Below are 12155 nucleotides of genomic sequence, written 5' to 3' on the forward strand. Positions count from 1 at the left end.
GTTGCGAGTGCAGTGTGGCGGCAGACAACTACAACTCAGCATTATGCCGCACTTTCCCTTTCCTTCTCTCATCTGCAAACCAGCCCTCGCCCTCGCCCTCGCCCTCGCCCTCGTCCTCGTCCTCGTCCTCGTCCTCGTCCTCGTCCTCATCCCGCAGCATTGCTTCCCCTGTCATCCTCAAAAGAAGAGGCCACATCATGTACATTCTATCGTGCTATCGCATCCATCTCCCGGAACACAATGTCTCCCATCGTACCAACCGACCTTGACCTTGCATCTCTCAGCGCTTGGAGCCGGCGTTCATCTGTATCGGCAATCCCACGCCCAACATCCGGTACCTCACGCCATGCAACACCCACAAGCACACGAAGAGGTGGCACACATGTGCACCCGGATAGAAATGGCTTCAAAGCTGCTCATCTGTCCAGAAAGTCGTGGCATCCCAATGATGGTGCTCCTCCTACGTCGTTCCATATGTCTCAATCATCATCATCGACGACCCCAGAATTCTTGCTGCCATACGACCACCGGGCCAGGAGGGACCTCTCAGGTGTCCGACAGCAGCTGCATATTCAAACACTCTCCACACAATCCCTCAACAGCCCTGAAGATGTTTCCTCACTCTGCCAGGGTAAGGTGGCGATGGCGATTCCCAAATCCAAGACAATGGACAATCTTCTAGTCTCTCCCTCTCGTGATATGACACCAAGAAGACGTTTGCTCCAGCCTCTTGGACCACCACTCCCCAGAACGCAAACATTGGGCAACATATCATGCTTTGGCCCTCCGAGCTTGACACCTTCACCTCGAAAGCCTAGGTCCATTGCAATGCCTCCTCTCCACCAGCATGATGACACCAGCAAGCTTAATGTGGCAGACGCGTTGCTGGAAAGCAGAATGACAGAGAAAGAGATGCAAACGATGATACAAGTCCAACGAGAGGCTGCTGCAAACCGTGCTCGACTGAGAGACTCATTTGCAAACCCAGCACGGACAATCAAAGCCAGTCCCTCTCACCGCAGAATACCGGAGGTTCCATCCTCATTCGGAACTAAGGCTGCCGCTATCACCAACATGTCAGTCAATGTTGTTCCCACTCCTAGGCTTGTCGAAGGACACGAAAAAAGTTCACCTTCTCCGCGGCTCTTGTTTGTCAGTTCGGCTACCGCAAATACCGATTCTGACAGCGGCCCGCCAACTACAGCCACTTTAAACAGTACCAGCAGCTCCGATCAGATTGGAGGGTCGAGGGATCATATAAAACAGGTTAGTAAGGCAAATCCCATGCAGCTCGACCGACGCGGCTGTGCTGACAACAGAGCAGGTCGATTCAGCAGAGAGCCCACAATACTGGGCAGGTCGCTATGTGTCACTGTGTGATCGTCTCCGAACGCAAGAAATGCCCCAAGGCAAAAGCCCATCCAGTCCAGATGCAAGTAACCGGATGCCCGAACATTTGTTCGAGCTCAGCGAGAAGATCAGAAAGAGCGCTGCTTTGAAAGAGCTAAGACGGTCTTGTAGGACAACGGAGGCTACCAAGAGCTTCGAAGAATTTGAATCACAGTTGCTGAAGAGGCCCGGAGTGTCACGTGGGTTTCTTTATCGAGCTGGCAGCTTCGTGCTTGATGCCAATGATATCGACAAGAAAGCGAAACTTCCCGGCCGCGCGGGTGTGAAGCCCATGATGGGTTTGAATGTGCCACAGTCTCCAGGGAACACCTCGACAACTACAAGTAGGATTTCAAGTGTCAATGCCGAAGCGGTTTTGAGTCATGGACCAAACAAATTCTATGGCAACGGTGGACTGGCAAAGAGCAAGACAACTGGAAATTTGGCAGCACTTATTCCAACCATGTCAAAGAAGCAGCCAGTGCCTGCACCTAGTTCTGCTACAAAACTCAGCAGCAAAGTGACGACTTCTCACAGGAGGAGGGCATCATACCTTGAGTGTTCCCCTGAGACCCTGACCAAAGCGATGAGGAACCGAGAGGATCGGGCGGCGCGAAGGGCAGCTGAAGCATACAGGCGGTCAACCCCCCGTTTACCGTCTTTTGGTTTCCAAAAAAGTGACAGTCAAAGCAAGCTGCTTTCATCTTCAAGGATATCTGTCCAACCAGAGCAGGATCGGTGTGAAAGCACGATAACCAAGGTGAAAGCTTTCGACCCAGTCGTCGGATCACTGGACTGCGCAATGCTGGAAAGTGGACATGCACCGCCCCCGCCACCAGTGAACAGCACCGGCTCCCCTCGAGTACAAATGGTCAAGATGCCTGGCGGTGGTAGAGAGAAGCTAATCAAGTCTCGCCGTAAGGTCGACCGCCAAATAAGTGGGGAGATTATGAGAAATTTCCTCGGTGCCGGAATGAGAGAAGTCAAGAAGATGGGAAGAAGAGTCGGCGGTTGGGGAGGCAGTAGTGAGGACCTGCTGTTGTCAGACAACAAGTAGGAATGGCCTGGCTAGTAGGAAATAGAACATCAATGTGTATCGGACAGCGTTGCAATCAGCATTGCACACAAATTTAGATTGGTCCTCTCAGACTTCTAACGCGATATTAAACAGGTGCCCAATGGATCTCCAGTTCTACGCTCCTCTCCCCATTGCCTCGATCGGCGTATATGCCAACCTTCTCATATCTCTTGGGAGCGTGGGTAGTGTAGAACGTGGTACTGTTGCGGTACGACAAGATGCTGGGGGTTCGAGGGTCCGCAGAGAATATGCTCTGCATCGAAGTGGATTTGGAGCATTCGAATTTCTTCGTGGCCGGATCGATGAGGCAGGGGGAGTAGCTTGAGGAGAGAGAGAACAGTGGGGCATGGCCTGGGTCAACCACATCGGGCAGTGCGTTGAAGGTAGCACATGTGCCGGAGGTGTACCAGTCACCGAGGCGGATGAGGCAGCCCTCATTGCTTGCCGCAGGAGGCGCAGCAGAAGAAGAACTGGGTAGAACATGGACTTTCAGATAGCCCTTGCCCGAGAAGGGCAGCGACGTCGGCGTAGCCGTGGGCGGAGAGGAGTCGGTACTGGTGGGTGACGGGCCTGGACGCGGCTTCTCGCCGGCCTTGGGTCGATATTTGATGCCACGTCTCGGGCAATTGGACAGCGCGCCGGTCGGGCTCGTGGGGACGAAGATTTCGCGGACGGCAGATTCGTTGAGGAAAGGCGACGAAGAGATCAAGTTGGAATTGGACTGGCGTGATGGTGATTCTGCTACGGCGGCATCTTTGCGTCCGGACTCTGTTCGTAAAGGGCCCATGACGGTGAAATGGTACCACACTTCGTCGAGCTCGCCGAAGCGATTGCATCGGAACGTCACGGGGGCTCCGTGGGCGGACGACTCGACGGCGTCCTCGAGCTCGCGTAGCGTATAGGTCGCAGTATGGGAGGGCAGGATCCCCGCGTCCGCGAGCACGGCGTACGTGTCGAGTGTCTTGAACAGCGACGTGGTCTGAACAACGTAGTCGAACACGTCTACGTTGACCTTGGCGGTCGGGTCGAGTTCGTCGCCACCGTCGCCATCACCATTACCCGCATAGCACGCCGGTTCCAGCGTCGAGATGCAAGTCCCGTGCTTGTTCCATTCGTGCGCCCAGAGGTGAGGGTGATTCCCGTCCAGCGCGAGCCAGTACTTGGCCATGAAGGCGAGAACAGGGTCGCTCACCTCAGGCGGGGCGGCAGCCTTCAATACGGCGGGGATGTCGTCGTGCCGCCGCGCCGAGTCGCAGAACTGCTCGAAGCCTCCATTGCACAGGTCAGGCCACAGGCCGTGGATCGTCCACGAGTCCGCGGGACCGAGAGGGGGGGCCGTGTCCCAGAACTGCGTCTGCAGGAAGTGTCCGGATGGGTGGTTCACACAACAGGTGTTGATGTCGCGAGGCGGAGGGAACGGGCACGACCCGACCGGCGGATACGGACACTGCTGGACAGATGGGTGGAGCGGCCGGTCATTGTGGTTCTGGTTCTGGTTCTGGTTCTCGATCTGGATGGTGGGAGAGAGGTTGAGGAGAGAGGAGATCAGGGGCAGTTGCGAAAGAGTCTGAAGAAAGGAGGGCATGGCTAAGGTAGGCCCGAGAGAGGGTTCGATTGTATATCGATACTGGGGAGGTATAGGTATGTATGTATGTGTATGTTAGGCCATTTCGTCGGTACGTGTGCAGTGCAGCTACAAGTGATGCCGATGTTTCGGTGAAGGGCGTGTCGGCATACCACTTGTTGGTGTTTAACTTGGTTGGTGTTGAAACAGAGTATGACAGTGACATCAGGCAAGGCTGTACGGCACGTGATCAGGCTGCGGTGGGCATCACCGGGGCCACGTGACTAACACCATCACGTGCGAGCAGTTCCCCGTATCCCGTATCTCGAGCCCGACCATGGTTCTCGTCATCCCCCATCTCGGCCACCACAACAATCCTCCACCTCCACCTTATCTCTCGGCGGCTATAACAACAAATTACATCACTCCTCTCACATACCCTGTCCCTGTCCCTGTCCCTGTCCTTGTCTAACTACTCTATACTCCGTACCTACCTACATTTCCACCATCTAATCTTCCCACTCTTCCCTCGCTTCCAGGGCAATTCCTAATTATCCCATGGTCCTCTACCTCAAGGCGCACTGCTTAACCGCCCTCTCGGATCCTCTCTCGCCCGCAAGCCTTATCCTTATCAAGCCTCCAGACACTATACCCGTATCTGTACAGTACCACGCCCCGGGGTTGGGATTGTTCTGCAAAACCACAACAGACCTGCCAGTGAGCAGCATTAATATTGACATGAACCTTGGCCTTAACGGATACCGGAAACCAACTGTCCCGCCTCATCATTAATTGTTACGCAGCATTCCATACTCCAGACTCTGTACTCTGTACCTGTTCTTCGGTACATGATGGCCAGAATTGCCACTTTTCTCGCATACCTTCACACGCTCTTGATCCAGGTCCCGCAGAACGGGTACTACAACATATCGCGCCTCGTCCAGCCTCAGATCCGAAGCATCGCCGAGAGTTTGACCGCGAATACCACTAACTCCGGCCGCGGTGTCGGCATCGGCGTCGGAAAGGAGATCGAGATGCAGCCCATGAAACCTAATAAGCTTGATGGCATGAAGCATGATTCTACCACTACTGCTTCCCGGCGCGTGCGGCAAAGTTGACGGATGAAGAAATCTGCGGCACACCGTGACGGGTGAGGATGTCATGACCTCAGTCCTCAGTCCTCAGTCCTCAGCCCCCCAGCACTCAGCCCTTCCGAGACTCAAGATAGAGTGCAGTGAGTGGTTCAATGGAAGATTTGGTGAACGAGACTCTAGATGTGGTTGGTGGTTGAAATGGTGAACAAACGAATCAAGTCAATCAATCCGAGCAAATCCCCAACAGACAAAAGGACACAAAATCATCCGGCGTCTGAGCCATGTCCTTATCGTCTCAGATACGCTCTATACTTGCTTGAAAAAGGGTTCATGCAACCGCCACCACCACCACCACCACCACATAGCGATCTTGCCAAATGCCACCATTCAGATGCAAGCCAAGGCTCGTCTCTGCCCTCGGGGATAAATTGAAACTTAATGACATGGACTGTACTTGGAACGGGAGGAGGGGCGGAGGGAGACGACCCCTGATTCTCGAAGTCGCTTCAAGCGTGCGGATGACCCGTCGGGATCAGATCTAGATGCCCGTGTCCAATTGAGTACTGAGTACTGAAGGTAGATAGATATCTACAAAATACGGCCCGTCCCACCAAGGAAACAGAGGAATCTCTCTACAGAAGTGTGTGACAGTGTGACAGACTTAATAAAGCTTGCTGCTCGCCCGCATTGGAGCCCTGAATCATGCATGCATGTCTACACCTTCCATTGATTTCCCGCCTATCATTATCATCTGGTCTTCCAGCTGCCATGAACTCGTGTGCCTCTGCATGGCCTTCGCCTTCGACGTAACGTGGAGTCAGGTATCTAGGTAGTCTCCAGTCTCCAGACTCGGCGAGATGCTGACCGACCGACTCAAATGTCAAATGTCCATCAAGTTAAGTTGACCACGACCTAGTAGCAAAGGAATGCACAACCAAGCCCAGTCGACCCAACAATACATTAATCAGTAAGGTACCTAGAACTCGCGAAGCATGCCTCTGCCTTCCCTGTGCTGCTCTCGTACAGTAAGTACCATTCCATAATCACTTAGACCTCCCCCCTGAGGCTGTCCGTCCTTGCTGTGCTGGCCTTGTCCCACTAGCCTCGAATATGGCGGCGTCCTCGATGGTACAACTGCGCGACGGTCATGGGCTCCGATCCCTCAGAGCGATACCCCGAACCATCCGAGACAAAGCTCTGCCTGAATCTTTCCTCTCGATCTCCATCTCGCTCTCTTTCTCTCACCGCTCTCAGGTCATGGTTCCCCGGGCGCAAATGCAGCACACGCGCAAGGCCCGTCTCGAACTCGTCGCTGTGATCCTCGTCAAATGTGTGAACGTTAGGGTAATGACCCTCGGACTCGGTCCCTGCCACTCCACGAAGGATTGCCTCGACGTCAGTCTCAGTCTCGCTGTACGGCAGGGTCGACGAGTTCAACATGTCCAGGGCACAGACGCTCTTGCGGTAGACCTCGCGGTCACTGCTGGCAACGCTTCCGTCGGATCCTTCCTCGTAGTAGCTCAACTCCGGGTCCTTGGCCTCTCCTGCGTCGGATGAGCCGTATGTAGAGACTTCGGGGATGTTGCTGAGCACTCGTCGAGCCGCGGTCTGCCCGAGGATGCTGTGTTGGAAGTAATCGGAAGCAACCTGCACGGCCATGGGGCTGTCATCACTCTGCGTGATCTCGGCAAGCCGAGCCGCAGAGACAAGCGGCGGTTGCGAACGTGCAGGCGGGTCCGGAAGGGCCTTCTGTGTGTTAATGGGCGACGGGAGAACACCATGACGCTGAGTGGCACCCAGAGAGTCAGATCGAGGGCGGACTGCCGCTTGCAGCGAGGCCATGGAGCCGCTGCAACTGTCTGAACCGTCGGCTGGAGTAGTAGGCGTGGTCTCGGCATGTCGACGCTTCCCCAACGGCGAGTCGTGCCGAAGGAGAGATCTGCTCTTCGCAGGTGCTACTTCTTTCGACGAGTATCTCGTGTCAAACGGATGAGTGGTGGCGTCGTGATGCGACGAGGCAAACCCAATCATGCTTTGGCTTGACGGCAACACGGCTCTCCTCCCTCTCTCCTTGTCCCGGTCCATGCCGAAGAATCTCAGTGCCTTGGAAGCGGGGCCCCCTTTCATTGTTGCTGGAGCCAAGTCAGAGGCAGACAGACCAGTTTGGGACTGACTGATGATGTTCTTCACATCCGCCCGTCGCGCAAAGACTTCTTCTCGCGCGCTTCCCAACATCTGACGCAAACGCGAGATCTCGTCGTCGCGTTGGGCGATCTCGAGGGTATGTGCGATTTTCAAACTGTCCATGTTTCCTCGAAGTTCCTCGTATCGTCCTGCCTTGCTCTCTACCTCCTCAATTGACTCTTGACTCTGAACCAGGGCAGCTTCACACTCTTGCAGTCGCTTGGTCATGGATTCGATCTTTTGGGCCAGAAGCAATATCTCGTGGTCGCGTTCTTTAATCAGCCTCACGGCGATTTCGTATTTGTTCGTGTAAGTGTCCAGGTTGCGAGAATGCTCGTTGACCATGGCACTCTGGCTGTGTACAAGCTCTCGGTATTCCTTAGATACAGCCTTGGCCTCTCGTACGTCTTCTGCGTATTGTGTGATCGCAGACTCCGGGACCCGAATATACGGCACCGATTTGGTTTGATTGTCGGCATGGCGAGTGTAATCGGAAATGATCTGGAGAACTTCTTCAGTCCTCGGCTCGTTGATGGTTTGGACCCAGCTGGAGACATTGTCATGAATGAACGAGCCTAGGATGTGGGCAATGTCGTGGATAGTATGTCTAAGCTCGATATTCGTTCGGTCCTGTTCCGCAATCTCCTCGTCCTTTGCTCCCATCTTCTCCAGAGCATCTGCCACCTGGTCCTCTAGCTCGTGGAGACGTTCATGGCAGGCTTTGGTATCCCGTTCGACCAGTGACTCTGCCGACTCGAGGACTTTGTGGTAGGAAGCGGCGATGAGGCGGATTTCGTCCGAGAAGCTCTTCAGATCCTGCGACCGATCAATATGTTGTTGTGTGTCTTGTGGGAAAGGCAAACCGACTTTCTGAAAAGCAATCTGGTTCAGGCTAGACTCGATTTTCAGTTCGCCGACGTCGTTGAGCAGGGCGATCATCTTTTGAAATTGGGCGCGAACTGCAGGCAGCCACACTTGAGTGACCGCGGAGGGACTGCAGTCAGGTAGGTAGTCGAGCAGTTCTTCAATGGACATGGCAGACAACGGCTTCGTAGGGCGGCTTCCGATCACATAGGCAGGCATCGCGGTGTCGGCACCTCGGTCGTGCTTTCTCAACGGGGTGGTCAGGTGTCGAAAGGTCTCCATCGTTTCTACATCCGAAGAAGTCGATGTTGAGAGTGTTGGTACCGAGCTTACAGCCGAGTCATCCGTGTCTCTGCGCACAATCCGGAGTGACGGGGGCGGCGAAATCGGGTCCAGCTGGGGAAAGCCTTGACTGGGCAACAGCAGTGAACCGGGCAGTTCGATCGGCTGTGAATTGAGTGGGCTGACGGGTGTCTCGGGAGGTGAATACCATGGTGCACGAGGTGCGGCAGAATCATAGCGTGATAGCAATGGTGCCGACCTGGAAGTCAAGTTGCCGTCCACGAGCAAGGACGAGAGTGAGAGCGACGATGACCTCAGCCGATCGGTAGGTGTCTTGGGGGTCCACTGCCCACCGTATCCTGGGCTCGCCGCCCCCGAAGCCTGAGAGGCCCATGCCGGATCGCTGTCAACGCCACAACAGATTTGAATGGGCGGTGGACGTCTTCGAGGCCTCGTGCTCTTCGTCAGGGGCTCTGAAGCTGTGCCCGTGGCCTGTTGACAACTGGCTCCCACTTGCGGCAGAACCAATCCCCCAAGTCCTCCATTGGGAACTGATCTCTTCCTATCTGGTTGTTTCGGTGCAAAGAGCGACGCCATTGGGGGTATAGGGGATACCGAACGAACGAGGCATGCAAGCACAGGTACAGAGAGAAGAAACGTGGATCATCTGGAACGAGGACATCACTATCTACTTACTCTGCAAGACCGGCATGTTCATTGCATTCACCCAACAAGGCCCGGGGTAAGAAGGCCACATCAGGAAGCTTGTCGTTGCAAGGACATGAAGCAAAAGGAGTCGCACGATATAGACGCACCGAGCTCGACCCTCTCCAAGCTCCAGTAGCCCAATGGGCACGCCGCAGGTAGCGAGCTAGGGACCACGATCAGCGGGGGCTCGATGGCCATGAGAGCTGAGAGCGCTTAGATGGGTCATCACAGGGTCGGCTTCGGGGAGCTGTCTGGCTTTTCCACCGCCCCTCGCGAGGGCACCTCGAACTAGGACGAGCATTGGTCAACTTCACGTGCAGAGAGAGAGCTGAGAGGACAGCGTATGGCCATGGGAACCGCAGTGGTGGCAGCAAGATCATCTTGATGAACGTAGCGCCCCCTTGGGTAAGCTTCCCAATGCGGTCTAGCTCAGCCGCCTGAGCCATATCACGTGGCCACGTCGAAGACTGCATCAAGCCCACTGTCTGCATCGTCTGCATCGTCTACATCGTCTACATCTTCCACCTGCACAAGTCGTTGTTTTGAGTCCGAGGTCTGGGTTTGCGAGGAGAATCGAGGAAGACCGGTCACCAACAAACCTGAGCCTGACGGGCCCATCGACAATTGAAATCCCCCCCTCAAGCTCTCTCTGCTGCTCCGGGTCTCACATTCCGCACCCCCTCGAGATATCTTCCCCATTCCCGGCCGTGCGAGGGAGGGTATGAGTCTCGAAGACCCTTCAGAACGACCTTACAAGCGAGCAAAAATGGACCGAGAGCCGCACACCGTAAGTTCGACCTCTGCTCTCGGAAAATTTGATTGAATCCTCTCCCGGCCACGGCTGCAAAATCCATTTATGTCCCACCCCCCTTCCTGGCTTGATCTCTATTGTTCGTCTGACATATCGGTGGTTGGGTAAATAAGCAGGCATCCCAAAGGACCAGCAAAAGCAAAGCCAGCTATCGCAAGCAGAGACCACGTGATCCAAGCCTGTCTCAAGGCAAACCCAAAGCTCGGCATATTACACCAGTGAGTGCATCTGGCATCCACAATGGCGATGTTGGCATATTCGTCACCTGCGACAAAGGCCAGGAGAAGAAATGCTTGCTGGAGCTCGGAGATCTTTTGGGCGAGGTTTGAACACGGCATTCGCCTGCACGCACACGCACTGACGCAGACTTTCAGTACATCCCGGATGAGCAGCAGCCTGAGCAGCAGGGAAATGGCAATGGAGGATCGAGCGAAGTGGACCAAGACAACGACATCGAGGCAGACATTCTCGCCGAACTAGATGCACTCCGCCCTAAACCGACGACAGGCTTCACCTCGCAGAAGCTGTCTTTGATAACCTTGGACATACCTTGTGTTTCGTTCGTCAGATTCCCTGCCGCCAAACCAGCAGAAGCCGGGGTGGACCCTGTGGCAGTCGTGCGCAATATGTGCCTATCGGCCTCTCAGAAGGATTCTTCTGGACCACGGAGCCGCTATATCAAGAGACTGACTCCAGTAAGCCTGATACGCAAAACACTGAACAGCGGGCTTGAATCACTCTGCGACCAGATCCTCCCACCACACTTCCTGCTAGAGCCCGATAATGCTGGGACGCAGTCGGAGCCGGCAGCTCGAGGAACCCAGGCGAACGTGCCCGTCAAGTTCGCCATCCGTCCCACAATCCGGAACAACAATAAGCTTGACCGAGACCTGGTCATACGGACAGTCGCGGACAAGATCTCAGCATTAGGCCAGGGCAAGCACACGGTCGATCTCAAGGGTTATGACAAGGTCGTGCTCGTCGACGTGTACAGAAATGTGGTCGGCATGAGCGTCGTAGGGAGCGACTTCGAGACTCTCAAGAGGTTTAACCTGTCCGAGATCCACGCCAGCCACTTTGATGACGACAAGCAAGAGCAACAGGTTGAAAAGGCGGCCACCGCTGATTGATTGGTAGATGGTCCAGCCTCATCTACCTTCACTCTTGTACTTTTGAGGCTGGCTCCCACCTCCTTTCACAGCCGACCACGTCCATCCCAGGTCTCCAATCCTATCTACCTCTCCTCCAATGGGCGCATAATGCTGTCACTATCGCATTGGATAGGCACTGTGGAATTTGCGTGGACGAACGATGGGAATTTTGGACAACATCCAGACACCATAGGGTCATCTCCTCAGACAGGGGACAGCGTGCGGAACTTTATGAGTGAGGGGAGAACGGCGTTAACAGATGTCCTTAAAGGTCATGATAGGGTAGTCGCCGAGGACGACACAACGGACCCTCTTCCCCTTGATGGTGATGATGGCTGGACCCACCGAGGGAGTGATGACAGACACAAAGCGACCACAGACATGATTGCTGCTAGTTGATAAAATCGTTGGCCTTGGACGACTAGAAAAGACAGTGGAAGAAAATCATATCAGTGGCAGAGTGGTGTTCGGATGCAGATCGACTACCTTATCCCTGGCTAGCCGCAGCCTTTCCCCCTAGCATCCCTCCAGCCGTCTCTGAAATAGACGGCGGTTCGCGGCTTGTCAGAACTTCCAAGATTCCCACCCATCTCCACGATGCTGAAGCTCACCAAGCTGAGGGAGACGCAGTAGACTACCGACCGGGATTTCCCGTGTGTGCAGCGCTCCATCATCTGGAGCCTTTCATTTGTCTCCCTCACTACCAGACTCCTTGTTTAGCTCGTTTGCTCGGAAGATGGCTCGTTTCAGTTGGATAGGTGAGTTGCTGTCCAGACAGACCAATGCCATCAATGAGGATAGCTAGGCCCTGCTTGTAGGCCCCTTAGCCCTCTTCTCCGATACCCTTGGATGAGGTCGAGTCGCCGTCCTATACCTTCAAGTCGATTTCCTATGCCTTCAAATTGCTTTTCCATGCCTTTAATGTCCCTTCTCGTGCATTCAATTTGGTGCTGGAGTATCCAACGCTTGTTGTCTAGTTCTAAAAATATGGAAAGACAGGAGGAGAATAAGGAAAGACAAGAGGAGTCTA

At 54.7% G+C, this 12155-nt stretch overlaps 5 protein-coding genes across 5 annotated transcripts; 3 read left to right on the forward strand and 2 right to left on the reverse strand.

Moving 5' to 3' along the window:
* Positions 1-1074: 1074 nt before the first annotated feature.
* Positions 1075-2446, forward strand: A1O3_01996 (uncharacterized protein; the record flags this gene model as incomplete). Its single annotated transcript, XM_007732139.1, has 2 exons — positions 1075-1266; positions 1325-2446. 2 exons carry the CDS (start codon positions 1075-1077, stop codon positions 2444-2446), a joined length of 1314 nt encoding a protein of 437 aa, XP_007730329.1.
* Positions 2447-2552: 106 nt separating this feature from the next.
* On the reverse strand, positions 2553-4052 carry A1O3_01997 (uncharacterized protein; the record flags this gene model as incomplete). The annotated part of the gene is made up of 1 exon (XM_007732140.1): positions 2553-4052. The coding sequence occupies one exon, from the start codon at positions 4050-4052 to the stop codon at positions 2553-2555; it is 1500 nt and encodes a 499-aa protein (XP_007730330.1).
* Positions 4053-4882: 830 nt separating this feature from the next.
* On the forward strand, positions 4883-5149 carry A1O3_01998 (uncharacterized protein; the record flags this gene model as incomplete). The annotated part of the gene is made up of 1 exon (XM_007732141.1): positions 4883-5149. The coding sequence occupies one exon, from the start codon at positions 4883-4885 to the stop codon at positions 5147-5149; it is 267 nt and encodes an 88-aa protein (XP_007730331.1).
* Positions 5150-6223: 1074 nt separating this feature from the next.
* On the reverse strand, positions 6224-8455 carry A1O3_01999 (uncharacterized protein; the record flags this gene model as incomplete). Its single annotated transcript, XM_007732142.1, has 1 exon — positions 6224-8455. One exon carries the CDS (start codon positions 8453-8455, stop codon positions 6224-6226), a length of 2232 nt encoding a protein of 743 aa, XP_007730332.1.
* A 1474-nt stretch (positions 8456-9929) lies between these two features.
* Positions 9930-11104, forward strand: A1O3_02000 (uncharacterized protein; the record flags this gene model as incomplete). Its single annotated transcript, XM_007732143.1, has 3 exons — positions 9930-9950; positions 10091-10297; positions 10349-11104. The coding sequence occupies 3 exons, from the start codon at positions 9930-9932 to the stop codon at positions 11102-11104; spliced, it is 984 nt and encodes a 327-aa protein (XP_007730333.1).
* Between the last annotated feature and the right edge of the window lie 1051 nt (positions 11105-12155).

Source organism: Capronia epimyces, assembly GCF_000585565.1.
Source record: "Capronia epimyces CBS 606.96 chromosome Unknown aczIQ-supercont1.2, whole genome shotgun sequence".
Classification (NCBI taxonomy): domain Eukaryota; kingdom Fungi; phylum Ascomycota; class Eurotiomycetes; order Chaetothyriales; family Herpotrichiellaceae; genus Capronia; species Capronia epimyces.